This window comes from Hippocampus comes, unplaced genomic scaffold, assembly GCF_001891065.2.
Source record: "Hippocampus comes isolate QL1 unplaced genomic scaffold, H_comes_QL1_v1.1 scaffold92, whole genome shotgun sequence".
Taxonomy (NCBI): Eukaryota; Metazoa; Chordata; class Actinopteri; order Syngnathiformes; family Syngnathidae; genus Hippocampus; species Hippocampus comes.
Genome location: NW_017805379.1, coordinates 1,914,559 through 1,941,271, shown reverse-complemented (window position 1 = coordinate 1,941,271; position 26,713 = coordinate 1,914,559). Strand labels below are relative to the sequence as shown.

General features: G+C 44.8%; 4 protein-coding genes and 1 long non-coding RNA gene across 7 annotated transcripts in view; 3 read left to right on the top strand and 2 right to left on the bottom strand.

Moving 5' to 3' along the window:
- Positions 1-2,011, bottom strand: part of psen1 (presenilin 1) — a 9,224-nt gene extending 7,213 nt beyond the window's left edge. The window contains exons 1-2 of the mRNA XM_019872329.1: positions 1,879-2,011; positions 519-624 (exon numbers count right to left, since the gene is read on the bottom strand). Coding sequence (XP_019727888.1) covers positions 519-554 — 36 coding nt within the window. The 5' untranslated portion in view covers positions 555-624; positions 1,879-2,011. The remainder of the gene's footprint in view (positions 1-518; positions 625-1,878) is intronic.
- A 605-nt stretch (positions 2,012-2,616) lies between these two features.
- Positions 2,617-5,836, top strand: LOC109517282 (ERH mRNA splicing and mitosis factor). The gene is made up of 4 exons (XM_019872330.1): positions 2,617-2,734; positions 3,286-3,373; positions 3,517-3,637; positions 4,862-5,836. Exons 1-4 carry the CDS (start codon positions 2,732-2,734, stop codon positions 4,962-4,964), a joined length of 315 nt encoding a protein of 104 aa, XP_019727889.1. The 5' UTR covers positions 2,617-2,731; the 3' UTR covers positions 4,965-5,836.
- Positions 5,837-7,103: 1,267 nt separating this feature from the next.
- On the top strand, positions 7,104-15,423 carry LOC109517278 (glioma tumor suppressor candidate region gene 1 protein). The gene is made up of 14 exons (XM_019872318.1): positions 7,104-7,224; positions 7,941-7,986; positions 8,348-8,390; positions 8,475-8,540; positions 8,726-8,908; positions 9,607-10,821; positions 11,371-11,550; positions 11,748-12,192; positions 12,810-12,946; positions 13,026-13,084; positions 13,400-13,548; positions 13,734-13,828; positions 13,922-14,024; positions 14,177-15,423. Coding segments are annotated over exons 1-14 (3,294 nt in total). The 5' UTR covers positions 7,104-7,223; the 3' UTR covers positions 14,749-15,423.
- Positions 15,424-17,767: 2,344 nt separating this feature from the next.
- On the bottom strand, positions 17,768-26,671 carry exd2 (exonuclease 3'-5' domain containing 2). Of its 3 annotated transcripts, XM_019872327.1 has the most exons (11): positions 26,541-26,671; positions 25,931-25,995; positions 25,234-25,298; positions 24,401-24,771; positions 23,288-23,538; positions 23,074-23,200; positions 22,150-22,490; positions 21,165-21,271; positions 20,437-20,572; positions 19,756-20,124; positions 17,768-18,893 (listed from the first exon to the last, which is right to left on the bottom strand). In XM_019872327.1, the coding sequence occupies exons 4-11, from the start codon at positions 24,752-24,754 to the stop codon at positions 18,677-18,679; spliced, it is 1,902 nt and encodes a 633-aa protein (XP_019727886.1). In that variant the 5' UTR covers positions 24,755-24,771; positions 25,234-25,298; positions 25,931-25,995; positions 26,541-26,671; the 3' UTR covers positions 17,768-18,676. The 3 variants fall into 3 exon arrangements, with proteins under 3 accessions (XP_019727886.1, XP_019727885.1, XP_019727887.1); XM_019872326.1 differs by lacking the exon at positions 25,931-25,995; XM_019872328.1 differs by lacking the exons at positions 25,931-25,995; positions 26,541-26,671 and adding an exon at positions 25,566-25,902.
- On the top strand, positions 20,579-21,145 carry LOC109517283 (uncharacterized). Its single transcript, XR_002168514.1, has 2 exons — positions 20,579-20,786; positions 21,037-21,145. It is a non-coding gene; the product is annotated as an uncharacterized LOC109517283 (long non-coding RNA).
- Positions 26,672-26,713: the final 42 nt, after the last annotated feature.

Below are 26,713 nucleotides of genomic sequence, written 5' to 3'. Positions count from 1 at the left end.
ATATATATATATATATCCATATAATACAAGTAATATTTATAATGCCAGTTATTTGGTTATGGCCACAATACAGTCCTGATTAATTTGAACCAAAGAGATCTCCATCAAAATTAAATACAGCTGGCATGTCCTTGGTCTCAAATAATTCCACATTTGCTTGTTCAAGACTGAACTCTTGAAAAATCTCCTTATCCATTGCTCACAAACTGTTCAACGCGGTGAGCTGGAAGCCAAGTGCTACAAGTGACATAATATTTGCTGAGACATGTCCGAACTCGACGCTGCCTAACAAATAAACACATGAAGCGAGCGTGGAGGCGGAAGTGCGTTTGTGAACGCGAGTGTGTCAGCAAATGAGATGTTCAAGCATTGAGACGAAATCAGATGACTCCAGAATTGTGGTTCTGAAGTGGACTTTGGCTGCGCATGCAGAGCCACACCTTTCTATTCGAGGCACACGCAAACACAGACACACACGTTGGTATTGCGCAATCCTTTTCCGTCCGCTTGGCACTCACCGTGTTGTTTTCCACATCTTGCGTATCGTTGGCCATGTTGCGGCGTGCCGATACCGGTTCTCACAAGCGCGGCGATTCAGCGAATGCTGATGAAGTCGTCGGGGCCCTGATGGGAGACAAACAGGCGCGGGTTTGTGTCAACAGTGACCGGCGATGACACTTTCATTGATGATTAAACACTGAACGCGGTCAGTAAATGGTGGCAAGCATGAGGAAGTGACTGGAGGAAGTATTCGGGCCACGTCAAAATGGCTAAATCGTGATATTTCGAGGAGAACACAGTCACAGCGTGATAAGTAAACTTGCGCTAATTGTAAATCCACTCCCGTTTTTTTTCTCCAGCATATCACATTTTCATAATAATAATCATATCTATTAATAACATTTATAAATTATGAGTTTGGTTTGGAAACAGGTGAAATGTTTTTTCTGAAACGTCATACATACAAATAACGCGTGGTAAAAACACAATGTGGCGGTAGACATTTTTGGTGTCACAAATACATTCATGGACACGCTAAATTTAATCTGACTAAAATTTTCTGATGACCAGCGTAAGTGAAAGTGGACAGTTGCGTCTGTCCTTGACCACTTCTGGGAACATTACAAAGCGTTCAAGGGAGCGGTGGTAGGCTAATAAATTAGCCGTCGCTTAAAAACAAAAAAAGTTGTTGCTGTTTGACTTCCAGCTTCAGGAATATAGTATAGAAAATAAGTACAGAGCTTGAATACAAACTAAAACTGGAACAGGCACAAAGATGTTGCCCCAAAGCTAAAGGTTCAGTAAATGTAAATAACTATTTTGTCACAGGCGCCACGGTGATCAACTGGTTAGCACTTTCGCCTCGCAGTACAAAGGTCCAGGGTTCGATTCCAGCCTTTTCATGTGGAGTTTGCATATTTTCGCCGTGCCTGCGTAGGTTTTCTCCGGGTGTTACAGTTTCCTCCCACATTCCAAAACACATGCATGGTCGCTTAATTGAACATTCTAAAATGTACCTAAGTGTGATTGTGAGGGTGAGTGATTGTTTGTCTATGTGTGCCCTGCGATTGGCTGGCAACCAGTTCAGGGTGTATCCCGCTTACTCACCAAAGATAGCTGGGGTAGGCACCACCAGGTGACCCTGGTGAGGATAAACGGCTCGGATAATGGATGGATGGATATATTGAACACGTTTGGACGTCTGCAAGCATCTGCCATGTTATGTTATCGTTTAGCCGCGCCGCTTATGCCAGCTAGTTAGCAACAATGACATAGCGGCACAAGAAGGAGCCGCGACTGCCCTCGAACATTTACACATATAACGTCTTAGTGAGAATGTCGGTGGCCAGGAGGGCTCTTCAAATAATTCCAACTTACCGCCAACAAACGGCGAAGAACGAATCTGGCGTTGTTGACACACTGAGTGGGTTGATTGTGGGCTGTGTACCGGGGTACTTTCCCTTCTTTGTTCTTCCTGTTCTCTCAGCCTACTTCCGGAATGTGCTGTCGAAATCTGCCTCCCTCGCTTTTGGCTTCCGGGTTTCATTCTGCTTTCAAACGGATTCTTTTCTCATACATTTAAACAATTACAAAAAATAAAACATTTATTCAATACCAATATAACTGAGTAATAGTTCAAACCGTGGAAGATCTGAGGTCACTTCTTAGACTCAAGACTACTCCAAAAACAAAGACAAAGACATGCGGTGCATGTTTTCACATTTCAATCCAAATGCAGAAGAACCTAAATTAACCATGGTTCAAGGTAGAAACTTGATTTAAAAAATCGATAAAAACAAAATAAATTATTATTATTGTTATTATTATGTTTATTTATATCAATTGAAATTGTATCCATTTTACTGGCTAAATTGCATATTCACAGATGTCAATGCACTCTTAAAAAAACTATTTTGTGCATATTGAAAAAATGAAATCAAGCAATGTAATACGACCATCGGACAATCCCCAAATATGAAACCATATAAAACTGCAAATGTGTACCTATTGATTTTATTTTTTGTAAAATGCGCACAGATGTTTTAATAATCACTTGAAAACTGAGTTTAATTTCAGAACACATTTCCGAAATTTAATAATCCGAACTGTGTCAGCCTCGCCCCACCATGTAGTTCCGGTTCAGAGGTCAACTCGTCCAAGCAACAGCGAAGGAAACACAACGCCGATCGACAAAACCTTGACACAATCGACCCCAAACCACATTTCAAGCATGGTAGGTGCGGTCTTCACAAAAAGAGCTTTCGTTTCAAGTGGAACCTGCAAAAGTGTTACTCGAGACTTTATTATTTCAAATTTTGAATGAGTAAAATCGGCGCCTCTTGCTCGCTGTGGTCTAAAAGTTAGCATAAACACGGGAGACGTCGATTAATTCATCGCAAACGACTTTCCGTTTTGGAAAAATAGATAAGTAAATACATAATGTTCTTCACAGAAAGTCTTCTTATCACTTAAGTTGAGAATGTCCGACAAGTTATTTATTCCGTTTTGTACTTCAAGTAGGTGTCAACATGTATCATTCACCGAAATTAATAACCATCACGCGTCCATTTCTGAATGATGCAGCACTTCATCATCAAGCCACCGAGTTACACTTAGCAGAACATTATTACCACTGCAGCTCTGCTTACCTATTGGCTTTGACATGGTACTGCTTCGGCCGTTGCGACATCAAGTGTTTGACTGTGTATGAACACAGTTGGCTGCTCAACATTGATTAATTGCTGTCCAGTTGGCTGCTCAACATTGATTAATTGCTGTCCGTAGTCTCACACCATCCTGCTGGTGCAACCTACCAAGCGGTCAGAGGGAAGAACGTATGCCGACTACGAGTCTGTCAACGAGTGCATGGAAGGTAAAGTAACTGCCATTGTTGTACTTTGTAGAAAGAAGTTGCGGCCAAGTTTCTGTTATCGTTTCAGTTTGCTCCTGTTATATTTTGGTTCCGTGCAGTTTAACTGTTAATTGTCGTAAAAACACGTCTGTCTTGTACAAAAGGCGTGTGCAAGATGTATGAGGAGCATCTGAAGAGAATGAACCCCAACAGTCCGTCAATCACGTACGACATCAGCCAGCTCTTTGACTTCATCGACGACCTGGCAGATCTCAGCTGTTTGGTGTAAGTACGGCAGTCCCCTACACTTACTCAAGGGTCAAAATTCACAAGTTCGCTTATTTATGTTTTTGTTCTTTTTATTTATTTATTTATTTTTTGTACCTCTGTATTTGTGTCCGGGACCTATCTGACAGTTTACTGAAAAGTTACCTTTTTTCAGTTTTTTATGCTCTTTCTGAAATGCTCGAAAATGCCACAGAGATTGCACCAAAGCTTCTGGGAATGTTGGACATTGGAGTCAAGGAGCTATGTCTCGACTGAGTGACAAGCTTTGCATGTTGGGGAGGAGCCAAGTTTGGCCTGGGTTGCAAGTGGATGTTTGGAAAGTCTTTACCTCATGATCACTTGGTGCTTTTTTTTTTCCAAATCTAATTATCTCTAAGGGGAAGTTTCTTTCAAGGGGAAGTAATTTTGTTATAGGGAAAGTCAACATTTTAGGGCATTCAAGTCACAGATGGGTGAATAAGTCATTACAATAGCTAATTTTACATAAAAATCGTCAAACTTTTTAACCGTGGGAAAAAGTTTCAGTTTCCAGAAAATATAGTTGCAATTTTAGAGGAATAAAGAAATGAAAAGAAAGTTGGAAAAAGTGGTAATTAAGGTAAGTGGTATCATTTAGTTTCATTTTTATATTATTTTCTTGTTTTTTTATTATTTAAAACCAACAGAATTGTTCTCCAGGTTTGTTGGATCTGCACCGAGTAGGAATCGATACATCATTTACAAACTTTATCTGACCTATAACCAGTACAACACAATTGAGAACATTTTAGTCTTTTCATGAGGGGGTGTTAAAAAACAAACAAAAAAAAAACGGAGTTGATGTTTTTGCACAACTGTGGCTCGAGATGTGGCTGTGTTCAGAATCACCCAATCCCATTCAACCTCATATTTAAACTGGAATCAACACACACACACCTGCCACCGTTTAAAGTGTCACTGATTAACCCTAAATAAAGTTTAGCTGTTCTAGCATGTTTTTTTTTCCCCCAGCAACATTTTTGTATGTATGTGACGACAATCTCCCGCTCTCTTCAAATGTCGGGGCAGGGTGGAACTTTTGCAACTGGGGCCCGAAACCTCGAGACTTCTGCTAGAAAGCAAAATACACGTCAGAAACAGCCTACTAGAACATCAGAAATTTCACAGGGCAAAGAGGGTTTCTCATCTGCACTGTACTGACTGCCATGTAAACATGAGCCCGCACTGAACTCTGTCGGCCAGGTACCGCGCCGACACGCAGACGTACCAGCCCAACAACAAGGACTGGATCAAGGAGAAGATCTACGTGCTTCTGCGACGTCAGGCCCAGCAGGCCGCCAACTGAAGCCGGAAAACGTCTTTCTCTTCTTTTCATAGAACCTAGCGTACGCCGTTTCCCTTTGCTGTTTGTTTCCCACTTGAAGGAAGGCATATTCTCGATTTTAATGTTTGCGTTTCAAATAGACTTCATTTACATTAAGAAAAAAAACCTCAGCAATTTCACATAGGTTTGCTTTGTATGTTGAAATTATGCAAAAAGAAGCCATGACCTATTTTCCTGAAAGAATCTGAAAAGGAATATTGCAGTTTTACAAGAAAAAAAAAACAGTATTGTCTGCGGATTATTTTACAAGAAACAAAAATTCAATTCATGAGAATTAAGTTGGAGTTTCAAGGGAAGGTTTAGTCAATATTTCTTTCCAATATGTTCCATCTAATGAATATTGCGTTTATGAGAGATGAATTAAAAAAAAAAAAATCAGCTACTTTTATCCATTTCTGGGTCGGCCATTTTGCCTGCCACTTGTTGTCCACTGAAACTGACGTTGCAGTTGCTAAGGTAACGAACGTCACGACACCTGTTTTCTGGGTTTGGTCATGTGATGTTTGTAAACTGAGCCCTTCGGCACTGTGATGTCATTTTTCCGTCGACAGAAAGTGGCAGTACAAGTCAAATTGTTGGATTGAAGTTTTACGAAGCCAGCATTGGCTCGTTACCTTGTTGACCCGGCGATGGGTTCGTTTTTCATCCTGGGATACTTTTGACCTAGCAGTTTTAAAGGTGTATGTACATGATCCCACCAAAAAATACTGTAATTGTATTCTGATTTTTTTATTTTTCATGAATAAAGTTGTAATTTACAGAACAAAAGTTGTCATGTAGTTCAAACTAAAGTTGCAATTTTACAAAAACAATTTGGGAATTCTGGCATGGGGGGGGGGACGAATTTTACATGTCAAGATGGGGATTTTGGACAATTTTGATTTTTTTTGGAGAAATACATCAACATCAGACGAATTAAAGTAATTTACAAATTGTAATTTTAGAAGAAACATCTTGGTATTTGAAAACAAAGTGGAATTTGGAGGAACTCCCTCCATGCATTCAGAGAAGAATTCTAATAGGGAAAGAAAATAGTGGTCATTTATGAGAGTCAAGTCATAAACAGTACATAATGTACTGTATCACTACAATGTATAAAAGTTGTAATTTCTTTAACTGTTTTTTTATTTTAATTTTGAGAAAATAAAGTCAAGTCATTGTTGTAAATAAAGTTTTTAAGTGTTGATATTATTATTAAAGTAGTTGTTGAGGAGTGGATGAAGTTGTCAACAAAAGTCAGACTTTTTCAAGCAAAGTATCGAAACGTACGAAAATGGTTTCCCAGTATTTTGTTTTTTTTAAGTCATTGTGGTTATGGACTGGAGCTCAGCGGTAAAGAGCGGGACTCACCTCCAGCGTCATCCGACTTAAGGTGCTCAGGAGGCGGCCGCCCTTCGCCTTGCCACCCGCTGATGTTCACGGAGGATCCGTGTCGTCTTTTTTTCCCCCTCCTTCCTTTCCCTCTGCACCTTTGTGTCGTGCGATCGACTCTTGCCGTCTGCTTTTCACACACACACACACACACACACACACACACACACACACACACACACACCCTCCACGCCCCCCTCCTCCTGCGTTTAGCATCTGAAAGGAGCCCTGAGTGAGAATCGATGGCGCACGGGCTCGCTTGACAGGACAATAAAGCACAAAGAAGGGGTGAGTCTTCTCCTTTTTTTGCCCTTGTTTTCCCTCCCCATCTCCACTCGCTTCTACATCAGAAGACGTCGAGCATGCGTGCGTGCGCGTCTCGCCGCTGCGTGGGGGGGCCGCGACGCTTCCACGCGCCGCATCTTTTGTCAGCATCACTCCCTTTTCTCACAACATCCCATCACCCACCACCCACCCAAGGGGGAAAAAAAAAGCAGAAATTGATGTCAAAAATACAAATTCTGCTTCAAACATCCTCATCATTATAACCGTAAGATGAGGGGTTGTTTGGAAAGTGGGGGGCGTGATGTCCTAATGCGGTTGTCGGTGAGGTAAACAACCACCCCCCGCCCTCCCCTTTTTTTTTTTAAATAAAGGGGGTACACTGAACTATGTTCTATTTCCAGAGCCTCCGCAGCAGCCATGCTCCAGCGGGCGCCGTCTCCCCTCCTCCCCCTCCCCCTCCAGCAGCCAGCGACTCCTTCAGCCGACCGACCCCGGCCGACACTCCCCATGAGGCGGCCACCTGCACTCACACAGACCGCTCTGTATGGAGCCTCTGGCCAGTGAAGTAGGTGTCGTCACGCAAGGGGAATCCTAGAACCTGTGTGTGTGTGTCGCAGGTACCGAATTGCGAATATTCATCAATGGTAGTTTCAAGTTGTAATATCACCATTCACCACTAGAAGGCAGATAAGGCTTAGTTGAACTGGCACAGGTTTATACTGCCCTAGACTACAACATGAGTTGGAATGATATGCAGGACATACTTTGTATCTCAATAATATTAAAATTCTGAGTGAGTTGATTTTTTTGGGGGATGCACAAAATTAGTTCTTGCACTCAAAGTTGTTCTGCTGTTGAGTAGTTTTGTTCCATCCTTGAATGGTAATTTTTCTGCAAGAGAGGCCCTTTATACTGTATTAAAAGATGTTGAATATACATAATTTATTTTTTAAAATTAATTTAAATTCATAGGAAACTGGAACATTAGTTATCATAAACACAAATAAATTAGAATTTCTTTTTACACACAAATTTAAAAGAAAAAATTATATATATATATATATACATTTTAATAAAGAAAACACATCAATCTATTATTTTATTTGAAGTTTTATTAAAAAAACTAATATAATTTCTTTCAGTATATTTTTAGTTTTAGTTTAGTTAAAAAACAATTGACACAATCACCAATGTGATTACACATTATATATATTTAAGAAAATAAAACATTTTCACAAACCTGTTTTTTTTTTTTTTTAATGTGACATTTTTCTCTCGCAGTGGACATGGAGGATGAAGACGGGACTTGTCTTCTTGATGTTTTGTGGTGAGTTTGTGGCCTATAATGGGTCAGAAAGTAGCAACATTAAAAAAAAGGAGATAGGGAATTTTGCAAAGACATAGTTGAAAAGGTTGTAATCCTGCATGAGAAAAGCATAATTTACACGAATAAATCATAAAAATCATTGAAGGAGAATAGTTTCAGTGTAAAAAGAATAGTATAAGAATAGTCATTTTTTAATCCTATCGTAGTGACAGTGATGCTATTTGTTAGCCCATCTGAGCGGTTTTGAATTGTTTTTTAGCATTAAGCTAAACTTGTATCTCAAGGCAAATGGAAAACATGTGACATTGCCAATGAAGAGTGAGCATCTCTCAGACGGAATTGTGATTCTTTTACATTTTAGTGACCCCCAAGCCCTGAACGACTTCCTTCATGGGACGGCTGAGGTGACTTAAAAAAAAAAGTCTTCTGCTACGATGTAATTGCTTCCATTTTTGCTCAAAAATATGTTTCCTCTTTTCCCCTCCCAGCTGCGGGCCGAAGACCTGCTCATTAGCGCCTCCTCTGGCGAAACGTCCCTCTTCGCAGACGCCCCGGTGAGTGTTAAGTCACTTTGGCTTCTCGCTACCACGTGATGGGAAGTAATAAAGTACAAAGAGTTGGTGATTGTACTTAGGTCGATTTTTCCAGTATCTGTAGCTACTGGAGTTTAGGATGTTAAAAAAAAGGGGGGGAAAAGCCTTAAGTAAAGAGTGCGAGTACTTGTTCATGCGGTCTTCAGAGTCCCGTCTCGCTGCTGGGGGATGACGGAGGCTCCCCGGGTACGCCGCCGCCCGGCTGCGTGGATCTCTCCTTCCTGGAGGAGGCGCTCCTCTCATCACCAAAGGGCACCGATGACCCCGGGCGCGGGGAGGTGCCGCAGGACGAGCCCCCGGTTGGCCCCGAATGCCAGTCGAAGGAGGAGGTGAGAATCAGGATCTGGTTAAGCAAATTGAATAATTAATTACAAAAAAATAATCATGAAGGAATATTTTATACTAACTAGACATTCACCATTTCTACAAATTGTGTGTGAATGCTGAATAAAGAAAATATGGATGCATGTGGAATGATACTGAAAAATGTTGCATGATATTGGAAGATATGGAATGGTACGGAATGGTATGAAGTGATGAAGAATGGGAATGAATGGGTAATTTGGGGGGATTTAAATCTGTTTTAGGAATGAATCGGGAATTTCTTTGCGGGAATCGTAGTGGCGAAAAGGTTGAACATTGTTTCCAAGGGGAACTGAATGAGCGATGCGAATCTGGGATGCCGACTGTCCCATTGAGAATGAATGGGGAATTTCAGTTTGTGTAAATCTTTTTGGGAAAACTGCAAATTTGTGAAATGAGAAAAAAATAACATCCTCCAAGGCATGATTTTTTTGGAATATGTTCAAATTGGAATTATGTAAATCGGATCAATCACGTGGAAGTGGATGAATGTCGAAATGAGTGGAAGAAAAATCCAAACACGCATGAATGATTTCAGCATTCACACAAAAACAGGAAATTACGGTAGTTAAAAACTTTTTCTGAGGTAAAAGGATGAAAAAAAAAACCCCACAACGTTAAAAAGACTGATGAAGCTGAAAGGGTCGTAATGATGCTTTTCCAGGTGGCGGCGGGGAAGGAGGAAGAGGAAGTGACCTGCTGCGACATCCTGCAGCAGAGCCTGAAGGAGGCCGACATTACGGAGCAGACGGTGGCCCACACGGGGGACTCTCTTTACCCGCCCATCGTAACGCCGCCGGCAGTGCCCTTTGTAGCAAAGCCCGGCACGACGGCCTCGCACAGAGACACTCAGGCAGCCGTCGAGCCGCCGCAGCCCTCCTTGCTGGCCGTGGGGCCGGGGTGCCCCTCTCTAAAACCAGCGCCCCCTCCTCAGTTGATGGGGCTCCTACCTGGGAACGTTTTCCCCGCCCCCTCGCCAGAGACTTCCTTGGTTCAAGGCTCCGGTATGATCCTCCAGAAATCCGTCAGCACCCGGCCTCTCGTCGCCCCGGCCCCGGGGATAGTCCTGCACCGCGCGCCCCACCCCATTCAACCCAAGCTTCCCATCAGCATTCAGCCAAGACTCGTCCAGATCAGCCCAAAGCCACTCGCGCAAAAACCCGCTCCGGGTCTCACGCTCGTTTCCGGAACCGCCTCGCCAAATATTCTCCTTTCTCAGAAGCCTTCCGCTCCGGCCCCGGCGGCCCCTGAGCCGCTCCCCAAACCCGTCAGCCTGCAGCTGCTCAACCAGGGCGGCTCCTTCATGCTCCAGCCTCAGGGACTCTTTCAAGGCCAAAACCAGTTCCTTCTGCCGGGTCAATCCCAGGTGACCATTACCCAGCCGGCCGCCGGGCCTCTACTGACCGCCGCCCCGGCAGCCCCGCCAGGGACTCCCTTCAGCGGGCAGATTGTGGACGGCTCGCAGATCCTAACCGTTCCCCAGAGACAGCTCAACTTCAGCCCCGTGTTCACCACCACGGCGCAACTCGCCCTGGGCCAGGCCGCCATCTTCTCCCCTACCGTCTTCCAGATGCCGGCGCAGCTCGCCGGGAGCTACGTGAGCAGCGGGCAGGGGCAGAGGGCCGCCCTGGTGCACGGACCGGCTCTGGGAAACCGCATCACGTTGATCAACGGCTCTGGGATGCTCCCCTCAGACCTGGCCTCCATATCCATCGTCAACACCCCCTCGGTGGTGCAGGGCCTGCCTTTCGCGGCTCAGCCCGCGCAAGCGGCCGTGACCGACGCCCAGTTGCGTCTCCAGACGGCCTCGGTGGTGCTTCTACCCGAGAGAGGTGTCCCCGAGGAAAGGAGTGGCTCGGAGGAAAGTTTCCATCGACAGGTGATGTTCACAATCACACTGGAGGTTTACAAGTCTGTGAAATATTTTGAAGTCATGCAGCACTTTAGTCAGGTTATTGTAGTTTTTAAAAAAAATGGTCTACATCGTTCGTTTTATACACTAAGATTAATTTAAAAAAAAACAAAAAAAAAACGCTACAGGGGGTAATCGTAATTTAAGGTAAATAAAAGTTGTAATTTCACAACTGTAAATTTGGAGGGAGGGGCTTAAAGGTTTTCGATGAAGAAAAAGAGAAAGAAATCAAAGTAATTTGCAATTTGTCATTTGACATCATTTGGGAATAAAATTGGAATTTTGAATTTTATATGAAAAAAAAATGTAGGTTATAATAAGTTGTAGTTTAAGGAGAATAAAGGTTATTTACAAGTCATTTTACAAAGAAAATTTGGGAATTTTATGAGATGACATTGTGGGGGGAAAAAATATTCGTTAAAAAAAAAAAAATTGTAAACATTTTCTTGGGGTTGTATTAAAAAGTAACAAGAATGAAGTCATCACATTCCAAGTTGTAATTTTCCAAACATGCAGCGCTTGGGTCCGGTGATCCAGGAGCAGTTGTCAGTGCAACCTGTTGCCCCCTCGCCAGCCGCGGCGACCGTCCTGCCGCCCCCGCCAGAACCGCCTCCGGCCCCCGACGTGGCCCAAGCGGCGGAGGATGTGACCCAGTCCGTGAGTCAGAACCAAGACTTTATGCAACAACTAAAAGAGGTCAGAACTTCAAGAGAACAACTCCATTGATAATTTAGCTTTTCATGATTTCGGGGGAATAAAAGTCATTTTCAAGTTGTAATTTGGTTTTAATGGATAGCTTTCAATATTATGATAAGTCGTCATTTTTTTTTTAACCAGAATTTTTGGGGAGCGGCTTCAACTAAGACATCAAATGTTTTTGTTTGTACCCCCAGCAAACACTCGGCTCTCCTATCACATCTGACCTGATGGTTGGAGCGGTACCGGCGGTACCGTTGGACTTTCTCACTCCGCCGTTGGACAACGAGCAAGAAAGCCAACCGACGACCACCATGTCGGACCCGTGTCTGGATGCCTCGCCTCTCCTCTCTGACACATCCCTGCTGGGCTCGTCCCCTTCGTTCCAGGACTCGGCCACGTTCCCCGATCCAAACCCCGTCCCTGGACTCGAGGGCTCCTCCCCGCAGGACCAAGTCCCGTACCATCAGTTCCAGGGCTCGCAGGCTTTGTTTGTTGACCGTGGAGGGACGCTTTCCTCGCCTTCCCAGCCCCTGTCCTCTGAGCTCCCTTTGGTCCCCAGCATCCCAGTGCCTCAACAGCTGCCGGACCCCTCAGATGGAGGGGGTGCCGATACCCCCGTCCAACTGCACCCACAAAACAGTGAGTTTCTCTACACCACACCACTTGACAACAGGAAGTTCTCTCGTGGCACTTTGCAAAGGTCAAGAGCCCAACCGCACGTAGGCAAGCAAAAAAAAAAAAAAAAAGCCAGTCTCTGCAGGGCGAACAATGGGCACAACAATCGCTGTCTCAACAAGAGTAATTGTCCCATAATGACAGCGACAACTGGAACACAATACAGTGGTACCTCTACTTATGAAATTAATTGATTCTGGAAGAAATTTCTAAATGAGAAAATTTTGTAAGTAGAGACGCGTTTTCCATGTAAATGCCCCAATTCGTTCTAAGCCCCTCCCCTCCCCTTATCTACACATATCTCTTAGCCAATGGGATGCCAGGATGATGCTCAGTAATAGCCAATGGCAGAGCAGCTCTAAATATGCTGCGTTCAGGAAACTCGGAGCTGCGAGTAGCAGGCCAGACTGTATTTTTACGTTTCATATCTCGAAAATTTTTTTCATAACAGGCAATATTTTCCTGTTGAATCATTTCGTAACTTGAAAATTTCATAAGAAGAGACGTTCGTAAGTAGAGGTACCAATGCACAACTAAGTCATTTGTACACAAATGGAAGCAACACTGTCCTCTCGTGTCAGCACCGACAGCTGCCTTGGTCATCGAGAGTGACGTACTGACGCCCGACATCCGGTCGCCCTCTCCCAGCATCCAGGAGCACCACTGGGGCGCACTGCCAGCTCCTGGGGAGAGCGGCCCCGAGCGAGGAAACCAGCAGGTTTGGGGAAAATGAAAACTGCGTGCCATTTCAAAAATTCTCTCCCGTAATTCCTCCTTTTGTCATTGGGACGACACAGCTGGCAGACGCGAAGCTGCAGCCGGAGGAAACCATCACACCAGCAACCCGACAGCACAGGTGGGATAGTCTTGACGGGTAGGCCAAATAGACCTTTTCATCACACCGATTGTAGTGGCGGGTGGCAACCCAAAAGTATTGGAGTTCACGGAAACTAAACAGACTAATGCCATTTAAAATTGAAAAAGATGTTTTGGTTCACAAATGAAAAACAAAAAAATGCTTTTGGAAAAACAAAGACTAACTGAAACTACACTGGCTAAATGAATGGACTCTTCTGTTGCTGGGATGAATAGCACGGATGAAAAAAAACTGGACTCTCTAACCTGTGCTACTGCGTTTTTAAAAGACAACAACATCCCGACTGTTTCTCAGGTTCCAGCAGCTGCTTTGCTCGGACCACCTGGCGGTCCAGCACCCGCGCGCCGGCCCGGCCTTCTGCACTCTGACGGATGCTGCCCGCCGCCTGCTGCCGTACCACGTCTGCGCCGGACACTCGCCCTCTCAGGAGGACTTAGCTTTAGGTTGGCTGACATCATCATTGTCCACGTTGACGCCGCAAGAGTAATTTCAAAGATGCCACTAGATGTTCGGTTACTCACTTGCCTTTTTTCATTTTTTTTGCTATCGAGCAGTCGGGTTCGATCTGTATCCCCCCCCCCCATGAATCTCGCCTCTGAATGTCACTGTGATCTTGTTCCTCCTGCAGTGGACCAGGAGTTCGACGCAGCGTCGGGGTTCCTGCTCAAGCGCACCAAGGACATGGTGAACAAATACAGGCAGCTACTGGTCAGGGAAACATGGGTAAACAAACAGAAACAACGCGATTATTTGTCAGTTTCTGCTCTGGTGAAAAAAAAACATCAATAAAATTAAAAACCAGAGCGTTTCCCGCAGCAGGAGAGTCCGTCCGCTGAGATGGTGATGCTGGAGTGTCTCTTCCTGCAGGCGGAGCGCTTTTCCCTGGGAGAGGACAGACGGCGGGCACACAGAGACCCAGGTTAGCGATACGCAAACACGATGCATTTGGTTCAGAGGCAGATGTGCTAATCACAAGGTCACGGCGCTGCTTCGCTGTTTCGCTTCACATGATCGTCACAAGATGCAACGTCCAAATATTGTGCTGATAGAGAACTCAACTTGTGATTCCAGAGTCTTTCCTGATGTCCTTGACCTCACCAGCATCTTCCTCGCACCAGTCGGGGACCTCGCAGCCTCCGCCGCCATCCCAGGCCCCCATCCCGGCCTGGACCAGACTGTCCAACCGCCCGCCTGGGTTAAAGACGTACCGCTCCAGCTCGCGTGGAGCTCTCAGGCTCACCATTAAGCAAGAGTGCAGCTCTCGCAAGGTGGCGCACAGTTTCGCCGGCGATTCGAGGCTCAAGCGGGACCGCGCGGGACAGCTGTCCAATGGCGGCGGCGGCGCCGCCAACGGAGCGTCGCGGCATTCTCGCCGCGATGACAAGATCCCCAATGGAGCAGAATCCAAAAAGAAAGACCTTCCAGCGCCAAGCCCACCGGATACCCCCAGGGTTAAATGCCTCAGGCTGGACGCGCCGCCGCCGCCCCTCAGCCCGCCGCTCGGCTCCTTGCGAGAAGACAGCTTGCTCAGCGAACATCTGCAGAGCGCCATCGACAGCATCCTGGAGCTACAGCGCCTGCAGGGACAGTCGGCGGGCCCCCTCGCCAGCCCGTCACCAGCACCTTTGAGGGGTCACTTGTGAGGCTCCGCTGGCACGTAGGAACTCCTCGGTGAGCTAACCAAAAGCTTGACTTTTGTCTGTTGTCTAGGAGGATTTTAATCCACGTACCTTTCATGTTTTTTCCCCTTTTTTTAAATTGACAATTGAAACGGTGACACATTTTTGTTTGCTTTTAAATCCAACACAAAATGGGGGAAAAAAACGGACAAATTTTCATCGTTCAGTTTTGGCTCAGATCAAAAATACGAAGTGGGAAATGTAGTCGGGTTTTGATATTTTAATAGGTCGCGTTTACGTGACCTGGAAGCTTGGAAAGGCGCATTCGTAAAGATACGTTATCTCGTTCACAGCCAAAATCAGTCAGGACCACGAGCCATTAAATGGCAGTACATCAAGAACAAATGTGTTTGAAGCGTTAATGTAATCGCGGTTCGGCATTCGCTGATATTTTTGGGAATCCAATCTTTGTTATTTACTATTTTTCTGCTTAAGCATCTGGTGGCGTCTCTATGCCAACTCGCGAGCACGTTGAACCGAGTTAAGACCCGACATGAGCTCTTTCGGCCTAAGCAGTCCTTTGCTGCCATCTGTTGGCCTCTATAGGTCATGACAAGAACCTTTGGCCTGGCGAACGTCGGTCTCCAGTGGCCGTAAACCGGGAGAATTTTGCTTCGGTTTGTGTATTTACTACAATTTTAAAACAATGCAAGGAGGAAATGAAGCCGAGAGGGCGTGTACAAATTCCCATATACACAAACTCATGTCCGATGTAAATTTCTCAATGAATTGTAGTTCATCTTGAAAAGATGAAATAAAATACCCTCGACAGAAGCGGGCATACATACAGAAATGAGAAGTCATTAAAATGATGGGGGGAGCGCTAAATACGGTAGGAAGATGTAACACAATGAGTGAAAGAGTGAAATGAATAAATTAATGCCGTTGTTCACTTAAAAATACGTAACTGCCCATTTTGTCTTTTTGATCGGAGTCAAAAATTCGAATAGTGCGGGGGGGGGGTGATTGGGCCTTTGTTTTTTTTTTTCGCGTGTTAGATTGAAAAATTAAAATCTGACTAAATGAGTCACTTTCGCCATTTTGGATGTTGAGCTTTGATTGCCAATTGAAAATGGAAGGTATTATGATCCATGGATTGATTTTGATTGCTTGTTTGGAAATATGACAACGAAAAAGCACCATGGACGGTTCCGTCGGTGTTAGATACTACATTTTTGGTGTACATATGTGCGAAAAAAGTCTGTTTAACAGTAGGTTTTTTAAAAAATAATTCTTTCCCAGCAGTGCCAAACTTCCAGGGTATTTATTTTTACAACGTGTGCCAATGTTTCAAGTCAAACTAACTCCAAAGAACTCATTACCCCGGCCGCCCCACAAACACACCAGCAACTTTGGGGTCCTTTCGGGAAACCTGGACCACTGCTAGAACACATCGTAGCTCAACCTGTGAAAAACAAAGTTTGCGGTCTTCTGTCCCAGTGAGAGAGAGACCAGAACAAGGTTGGATGTTTTTTTTTTTTTTTAAATAAAGCAATAATGTCTCCAGAATGAAGGCAGAGGACCCGGAGGATTTTTTTTCGCTTGTTGTCGGATGATGTCGACTTGGACAAACGGACCTGCGTGCAACGTGGAACAAGTAAACTGGGACTCATGATAGACTTGGACCAAAAGGACTTTCGCACCTGCATGAGAGTCCGATCCAAATGATGTGAGATCTCCGAGGTAAAAATAACCATCGGGACTCCCTTGAGACTTGATCTGAAAGGCTTCGGACTTACTAGCAACTTTGTGAATCGATCTGTACTTTGGTTTGGTTGTGTGGTCCAAGAGACTCGAGACACAGGATTTAAACTCTTAACAAAATATTTGAGACTTGCGTAGAACTTGCATGAGACCCAAATGTGGACTCAACTATTTCGGACTTGTTTAAGACGGCAACCAAACCACGTGGCACTTCTTGATACAGCATTCTAATCAGATAATGTGGGCTCTGTGGTACTTGGGACTAATTTTTTAAATTATTATTTTTGGAAGTTCTCCAAACAACTTTGGACTTGCGAGCAACTTTGGGATTTTGGCCATGACGGCGGGGCTCCAAGTACATACCAAGTGACTCGAGACTTGTGCCAAAAGGACTTTAAGATGCAGAACTTGAATGACAAAAGATTTAGGACTCGCGTCGAACTTCCATGAGATCAAATAAATGTGTGTTCTGTGCTGGACTCTGACGAAACCTACAAATGAAGCGACTGAACAAGTTTTTCCAATACCACATCAGACCCATCAGACTGTGAGACTTGGACTAAAACCCTTTCGGACTCCTTGTGACTTCCCATATGTTCACTTTTTGAATGGTGGCTGTAAGAATATGCAGTACTTCAGCAGGTAAAAAACCTTGAGCGGAAATGTCATTCAAGGTTTTCATGAGAATGCAGTTAAAAAAAAAAAGATGTCAGAGTGAGTTTTCACTCCTTGCCACCGCCAATTTTTGTCAAAGGCAAAACGGCGGCAATTGAATGGAAGCCCCTTTTGGAACCAGCCGCCCTCGCGTGCCATTGTTGCAGTTGTCCGTAGTTTCCGACACTGACCGTTTATAGAAACGATCTGTCCTGTCCTCTTTGGGAAATAGTTCCAGGGACGGATCATTCTCATGCCAAAATCTCGAGGCCTTAACCCAGCATAGCTTGAATTGTAAACAACGATAAATGTGATCGTTTCAAGCGATTGATACTTTTTTTTTTTTTTTACTGCTTTTACAGACTATTTATGAAAACTGTGATTTTGTACGAAAGAAATAAAAACAAAGTGAATGTGGAATCTCGTCTTTCAATTTCATTACAAACTTTATTAGCAGTGTTTCGTTCACATTTACAAAGATCCCACTTTCTGTACGCCTCCGAGGGTCGTCACTGTCACGCTAAACGAGCTAGTGGGGTTGGGGGTGGGGGGGGGGCATCACGGGACTAGGAGGCCCACTAAAACATGGACCCCGGAAGGCGTCCCGCACCTGTGAAGGGAAGCGTTTTTTACGCACGAGCTAGCTGTTAGCGTCGCTCCCCCGCCGTCTGTGTTAGGTTGCTCAAAATCTCATCTGGAAATAAACAGGGAAACCCAAGAAAAAGTTTTTCCAAGAGCGCAACGCGATCTATTGACTGAAATGGACAATAGAGGGGATTAAGGATTGAGCATTCCTGTTGCTCCGCCCCTAATATCAGCGCTTGCCCCAAAACTCACCTGGAAATAAATTAAAGGGGATCCAAAAAGTTTACATTTTCAAGAGCGGAACAGTGTCACCACACCGCCATCGGACTCAGACACGCCAGTCAAAATTTCATCTTGGAAAAAGTTGAAAGAGGGGGGAAAAAAAAAAAAATTGACATTTTTAAAGCACGCTACATGACCTATTGACTGAAAGGACATTAGTCGAGGGAAGTGGACAAGGAAGCACAAAATAAAAGCCCCAAATCCACTGCGAGGGCTGGTCAAAATCTTATTTCCAAATAACTGAAAGGGGATCCAAAAAGATGAAACGTTGACGAGCAGAAATGAAGCGGGGCAAGGAGCAACAAGAAACTTTAGCACTAAAAAAAAAGCGTTGCTCCCCGTGTCACTGTGAAACCTCATCTTCAAATAAATAAAAGGGGATCCAAAAAGATGACATTTAAAAAAAAAAACAACTTGATCTATTGAGCAAGACGTGGAAAAGAAAAGCGAGCGAGAGCGACAAGAAACATTAAGGATGACCCTCGTTAGCATTAGCCGCTAACCTGCAATGTGTCAAGATTAAGAGCAGGCTGCTGCGTGTCTATTAAAACAAAAACAAAAAATCTTTGTAAATTTCACAAATTCATAGTGTCCCATCTTTTTTTCCTTTTTTTTCTTCTTTTTTTAAAAAAAAAGCAAACTCCTACCGCGATGTGGCGATTGCCATTCAGTTGACTTTGACGGGCAGGTCGTCTCCGTACTTGCGTAGCAGCTTGAGGTGGTTGTGTTGCACGCACCAAAGCGGGGGAAGGTGCTTGGGGTGCATGGAGGACAGGAAGTGCTCCCTCCAGCGCCGCTCCAGTTCCATCAGGCCGCGCGGGCCTCGCTCGGCGTAGGCGCGCACCACCTTCAGGCCATGAGGCACGTACGCCTCGTTTGAAATCCTGAAGAGAGAGCGAGAGAGAGAGAGAGAGAGAGAGAGAGAGAGAGTCACACCTTTGATTTCTAGGAAAGCCAAGCCCACATTGAAATCTTCTAAAAATGTCAACGTCAAAGCTGGATTGAAACCCTAACCTCATCTTGAAACCCTAATCTTCGCTCAAAATCCTAAATTGAAACCCGAAAGCCGGTTTTAAACCCTCAATGCAAGCTAATGTAGGCTGAAGGTTTGCAACCCGAATTTGAAACACCGATTTGAAGCCCAAACCGTAACCTGCTCTTGAAACAATAATTCAAACCCAAACTCAGGTTTGGAAACCTAATTTAAAACCTTAATTGTGTCTTGAAAAGCAAACTTCATTTTCAAACGTGAAGTGCATCTTGAAACCGTCACCCTTGCTTGAAACCCTCAACTGACTTCAAAACTAACCCAGTTTGGGATCCCTAATTTAAAATATTAAATATATCTTGAAACTCTAAATTGGAAAACTAACCCAGGACTGAAAAAACATCTTTTTGGGCCTGTAATCCTACTCTAAATTGGAAAACTAACCCAGGACTGAAAAAAAAAACATCTTTTTGGGCCTGTAATCCAAAACCAATATTTTTGCTAATTTCATCATATCTTGAAACGCTAAAATAAGATTGGGAGCCTAAATTGGAAACCTTAGTTGTGTTTGGAAATCCAAATTTAAAACCCAAATCTTGAAAATGTAACCCAGGATTGGGTTAGGTTCACTCTTGACGTGAAACGCAAATTCCAAAACACTAACCCAGCCGAGCAAACCTCGTTTGAAAACTGAATCACCCTAATCCCATCTTCAAACCCGAATCTTTTTCCCCAGCGACGCGTGCGCAATAGCTCACCTGGTCTCCAAGGAGGCGGCCTGCCGAAGCTCCTCCCCCGTCAGCTCTCGCTCGCCGCTCACGTCCAGGAAGTTCCTGATGAGCGCCAGCAGTTCGTTGCGCCGCCACTCGGGCAGCCCCTCGCCGGCGGTGAGGAGGGCGCGGGCCGCCGAGCGCACCCGGCGCCGGTCCGGGTCCTCAATGGTCCGCACGCCTTCTTCGCAACCCTGCGGGGCGGCAAAGTCGTCGGCCAGCTGCTGCTTGAGGGAGGCGTCGTGCACGTTGGAGGCGGCGTGGCAGCTGGTGCACAGCAGCAGGATGTCGTGGGAGTTGTGATCCTTCATCTCGTTGGGGAAGTGCCGCCGGTACTCGTGGGGGACGATGTTCTTCCTGAGGAGGGGCGGCACCGCAGATGACATGACACTGACTGCTACGTCATCGCGCCGATGCCAAGTCAACGTTACTGAACATCTACAAAAGCTTAAGCCTATTTTCGAAACTCAAACGCGGACTTGAAACCTTCACTCTGGCCTCAAGCCTTTTTTTTTAAACACCAACAGTGGGTTAAAAACACGTCACTTGAAACCCAAACCCTGGCTTGAACCCCAATTTTAAGATCTAATTTCAAGTCACCTTAAAAAGTCTACTGGACTAATTTTTTTTTTTTTTTGTTGTTGAAGGGATTTATGGTCAAACTCAAACCTGATGTAGGAGTCTGCCCTCCCGCAGACCACGCAGAGGTTCTCCTTGGCCGTGAGGTAGTAGTCCTGATTGGAGTCCGGACGTCCCGACGGCTCAAACAGAAGCCTCACCACAAACGGATCCTCACTCTGGAGCTCTGGAACACAAGCGCCACATCCGGAATGCGACGCATTCAAACGTAGTCTGATGCTGCGATGTGACTCCGACGTGCCAGGATCCCGGAACTCCCAAGGTTACCTTTCATTTCTTTGGGAATTGTTCTGGGCCCTTTTGTAACCATTTAAAACTTCGGACAAATATGCGCAAGCGGAGTCGTCACAGGAAGAATCAAGCCGCATGAAGGTGACCTTGTAGCCTTTTGCTTTTATCGCGTTTGTATCACTCTCTCATTTACTTCCTGTGGTCCGTGTTGAACGTAGTACACGCCCCGCCACCAAACAGCACGGTGACCACTTGACGACCGCGCTACCTTTAATTCGGTCGACAGATTGAGTCTGAAGAGTCGTGATGCTATTCTGGTCATTGGAGAACAGGAAATTTGCAGCTCTTCTCTTCCTCCACTATCTTAGGAGCAACTTTGAACCGCTTGTGATACAGCAGCCCGGACTTATACCACAATTGTGTCCATCACGACACCCGATAAACTCGAGTGCCCAAAAAAAAAGGAAAATCTGTGACGAGCAAACTGCACATCTCACAGCGATGGAGTTAAAAAAAAAAAGTTGTACCTCCTATTCCTCTGTCCAGGTACCATTTGGCTTTCTTCTTGTCGCACGTGCAAAGCGGTTGCCCGTCAGGGGCGTGCAGGTAGCAGTTGTCGTACAGCGGCGACTTCCTGCGGCACGACAGCAAACGTCTTAGCTCACTTCAAGAGACATCTTCAGGAAGTTTGTCAAAACATACTGGAGGAACTTCAAATTGCAGAATGCAAGTGACCATCGCTAACCTGAAGCGAGTCAAAAGAAACTCAGTCAAGTGGATGCGGACGGAAATGTGCGGAGGATCAAAAGCCGCCGAGGTGGCCGAGTAGCCACCTCGACACGGAAAGACCAGGGAGCAAACCTTGAAGGCACCGGTTTCAAACTCAAGCCCTGGGGGCCAGATCTGGCCCACCACATCATTTTATGTGGCCCGCGAAAGCAAATCAAACATGTCAACTTTGACTTCACAAAGCTAAAGTGTCAAAAATAAAATATCTGTCGATTTATTTCATACATAGTGTGTGGGGTTGATCTGAGTACATTTTTACAAAAATCCTTTTGAGTTTGTCACACGTTACAAAAGCCTAATACCGGTAACTAAAATTAAGCCTTTTTTTAAAAACAAGAAAAAAAGTGGCAAACATTCCCAAGGGATTTACCGAAAACCACTGACTGACCACAACTTACTTTTAAATCTCAACGTGAATCATACATACATGCCTTGATTCCATTTCCCTGACTTTTCACACATTCAAATTTTAGGGGCCAAGAAGAAGCCTAACGTCGTTTTGCTGCCTGTTGAGTGGGAAGCGCCTACGGCTAAATTCAAATTGTGACAGGTTTTTACTTCCTGGATCCGCCACCTCTGTTCAGTCCACGAGCCCGTTTTCTTCTGCCTCGGTCAGATGACGCGTAAAGGTTTGTTTGTTTTTTTTTTTGTCATGTGCTTCGCTATTTTGAAAAAGCGCCACTGGCAACAACAAGCAAAATGTCTACCTGGACTCCAGCTCACCTCGCAGAATAGCCCACGCCCAGCGGTTTCCTTCTGTTGTTCTTTCTGGGGTCTGGGACTCGCTGATCTCCAGACGCTGGGCTCTCAGGGGTCGAGGAGGTGCCCTTCAGGGGCATGCGCATTCGTCTCGTCCGCGATGTGCCGCCGCCGCCGTCGTGCTCGTCCGTTTCTTCGGCGCCCCCGCGACCCCTGAAGGGCACGTCCAACAACCCCTGACAGCGGGCGGCCAACGCGGCGTAGGAAAGCCCGTTGGCTGAAGCGGGGTGGGCTTCTGGGCGCAGGCCGAGCAGGTGGAAGAAGAGGGCGACCGACACTTGGGCGTCCCTGCCGGCGTATGTCATCTAAAAAAAAATTAAATTAAAAACAACCAGGTATTCATTCATTGGCATACTGTAAAATTCTGTGCATAATATGCATTTAAAAAATCCATATCAGTGGGACATGGGTGTTAAGACAAAAAAAAAAAAAAAAAAAAAAAAAAATTATTTTTTTTTCACATTTACTGAGTGACAGTCGAATGATCAGGAGTGTTATCAGACTGCTGCAGAGTGAGTTGGAGGTGAAAAACATCTAAAAAGTACAAATTTTTTGTATTCCCGAAGAAACTGAAAAGCAAACTGCGTTTTTTTTTCCTCAACATATTTAAAAATAACTCCATTTATACAAGCAATAATAATCCTAAAATAAAATGTGTTTGTCACCTAAAAAGATCAAATAAATAAAAAAAAATATATATATATATATAAAAAAGATAAACTACTATATGTTTTTAATTTAAAATAAAAATAAAAATAATTAGAATACAAAAACAACATTGAATGTACAGAATCAGGAAACAAAAAAAAAAAATCCACAACCGTGGGAAAATAAGAATAAGATAAAATAAGAATTAAAAAAATAAGATAAAAATGAGCGTAGAAGAACCTGCTCCGGCGTCAGCTTGTCCGCCTCCCAGTCGCTACAACGCAGTTCCAGCGACTTGTCCAGCGAAATATTCAACACGTCGGCTGCCAGCGATTTCAGGCCAAGTCCGTTACTCACCGGCACTTGTCTGGGAAAGAAAAAAAAAAAAAAAGGTCAAAAACGCTTGAGGGAAAACAAAACAAAAAAAATTGACAACAAACGACGGCGAACTCACTTTTGTCTCAGGGCGAGGTGGCGCAGGTCCACCGTGCATGTCAGCGACAGCCCGAAGTCCCGAGTCAGGCGTTTGCCGTCGTCGTGGCAACCGACGCCCGCCTTCAGCACGCGCGGGTCGCGCAGGACCTCCGCCAGGTCCGGCGGAAGCTGCGCGCCGTTGAACGCCAAAAGCCGTACCAGCAGGCAGCGCCCCGAATAAGACGCCAGCTGGAGCAAGGAGACCACCTGGGCGCGGCCGTTCACTGACACCTGTGCAAAGAGCAACAATTAACTTCATTTTCAATCTTGGGCGATTCATTTAATACACGAGCCTTTGCGGTTGATTTTCAATTAAATGTATTTCAGTGGACAGCACGGCCGTGAGTAGCAAGAGTGAAGATTGAACAGTCATAACTCAGCCCAAAACGTGAAAGTAGTTAAGTGCTCTCCTTTTCAAAACAGGACACAGTACAACCGTTTTTTAATACTTCTCAACAAGAATTTTAGCCACAAATCCACTTCGGAAGTTGGCAACTGGGCAATCAAGGGATGTAAAGTGAGACCGTGCTGGCTTTTTTTCAGGTTCGGGTTGTCACGCACCCAATTTGAGAAGCGGGATGACGTACCGCACTTCTTGTACCTCAAAGTCTGCAGACTGTGATACAATAGCTGCATTTGATTTGTGGAGGACTGTTTTTAAAATGTTAAACTAATACTAAAACTAAAAAAAAACCAAAAAAAAAAACAGAAAAAGTCTGCTCTGAAAACCAACTAAACGTAAAAAAACTCAAAACTAAATAACAAAGTACCATGAAAATTCCAAAACTATTATAACCCTTTTTGTAACTTTTTCCAACCATCACTGCAATGTTTTCTTGAATTTTGCAACTCTCCTCCATGAGTAGTGAATTCTGACTCAAGTTTGACATTTGTAAGATGGCATTTTAAAATTATGACTCATTCTCAAGATTTTCTGTCGCGAAACAGCGGCTTTTTTTCCCCAAGTTAGGCTATGTAGTTAAAAAAAAAAAAAGTTTGTTTTCATGGAGGACTCCAGAAATCTGAGAAACGATACAATTGATGAGACCCCCAAACCCCCAGTTGATTCTTCCTAAAATTATTTGATGTTTACCCATTCGCAGTCGAGTCCCAGTACCGGGACCGCCACCAGGTCCTCCCGCATCGGCGGCCACAGCTGCCGCCATTCCTCGGCGGAGCTCACCGTCACCGGCATCACCGCCAGCAGCTTCTCAGAGGACGGAATGCACACCGCAGGGGCCGCGCAGGTCTTCTCACACTCTGCCGTCTCAATCTCCTCATGCGGCGGGCGCCGGGCGGATTGTGCGGCGACAGGAAGCGGCGTTTCCCTCTGGGTGGAGGGCGGCCGCTTCTTTTTGGTGCTGAGCACTCGCCACACGAGAAGACCGCCAAAGGTGGCGCCGAGAAGTGTCGTGATGATGGCGAGGAGTGGCCCTTGGTGAGCCATCACCAGGCGTGTCAGAACTTCGAAACACAAAATGGCCTCCTTGAACATCACGTCTGTTCCCGTGGAGAGTTGAATTAAACTAAAAGTGACTTTCTAATTGGGTGTACAGTAGTCCCACACAAATGCGCAGTAAACTATTGACAAATTCACCGATTTCTTTTTTCCTGCTCTTTCTGAAACACCGCCAAAACCCTGTCTAATATCGTGGCCTAGTGAGTGGCCTTAAGAGCTGGAGTTTGGTTGGCTGTTTAGTCTGTATGTGACCAGCTGTGAGTGAGTGGTGGCATATGACAGCTTGTTGCGAGTGTTGTCATTTATTTATTTTGATTGGCCGTTTGTCATGTTCAATAAATGGACCGAGCATCAGTGTGTTTTCAGGCAATTCAAGGAAAAGTTCATTTCTGGCAAGTTCTGGCTACTTCCTCAACTTGACAACAATCTCACATATTTATATTAATAAAATATGTCTGATGTGGTACCTGTCCTTTGTCAGTGGACTTTCAGCTGAATGTACTTTGGGAATGCGGAGCCACACTGCATCTCTCTGCAAACAGTGGTGAGACAATTTCAAAAGACGGGTGAAAAAGTTACATGCTGTAGCTAGAGAACACACATTTTCAAATCATTGCAAATCATACGAGAAAAAAAAAACTGCTTCAACTAATACCACACAAACATTGACATGTGTTCATGCTTTTATTAGACACGCTATGTAAACAGTTACAGAGTTGGGCGGGAAAATTACTTAATTCAAGAGCTATCAGTCCAATCAGTGTGACGAAATACAAAGTGATGGTTAAAGCTGCCCTACCCTAGAAAGTTCAACGCTGTTGCTAATTTCCCTCTGGAGTGGCCGTCCTGGAAAGATGACTACAAGAGGATGGCACAGACGTTCAATGTCATCACATTGATTGAAGTCTGGGTGACTCTTGACTACGATTAGCTTTTAGTGAAGTCAGGAGCCTTGGCCAGCATTCACTTATTTTGTCTAACTTGCATAAGGTCTACATGGTATGTCCAATAAAGAACATGCAATTGTGTGGAATTAATTGAAGCAGACTGTTGTTCATACTTTTTTCCCCTCCTCCTTCAAATTCTAATTACATACAGGGTTGTGTTGTCCAAAAGCTGGTTGACAACTGTTTTAAGAGTTAAACAGAGTCATTTATTACTTACCTTTTGAATAATTATTTTCTTTTGGCCACCACGCCTCACCCCAATGGATTACTTCTTCCGGTGTGCTGTCAGAGATTAAAGTATAATTAAGAAAACCAAACACTCGTGACGACGTGGAAATTCTTAAGACAAGCATGCCAAGAAATTCCTAATTGATTAAAAGGGGCAGGGGGAAACAATTCTCAACGAACGATCGGTCTGGCGAAAGTGCTTCGGTGTAGAACTGCATATCAGCAATGTGAGAAGATACGACTTTTTTTTGTATTCTGGCTTCATAAAAGCGGTTGTTTTTTTTTTCTTTCTTAAAACAAAATCTTTGCACCCCTCTGGATAAAATTTGACAAAATTACACAACTGTCGAGCTAACGTTGTTAGATAAACAAAATATTAAAGCGAGCACAATGTAGTCACATTTTCCACGAGAAAACGCAGCTTTAAATGTTACATTTACTTAACGTGGGCGAGGGGGAGGGGGGGGGGACTGCATTCATGTTTGGCTAGCAACGTTAGCCGCTAGCTAAGCCTCGCCCGCGCTGGCTTCTGCCAACGCAGCGATTGGGTGTCACAACAAACCAACACAAAGAGTTATTATTGAATAAAGCAGGCGTACCTCGGTGCGTTCCGTTAAATAAGACTCCACCGTCTCCGGGCACACATACATTTATCTTTTTTTCTAATAAACTCGTCGGTGAGCTTCCTGGTGCTATTTATATCGGCACCAGAGGTGCTGCAACGCGGCACTGAGGTCTCATTAGCGCCACCACCCGGATAGGAGAACTAACA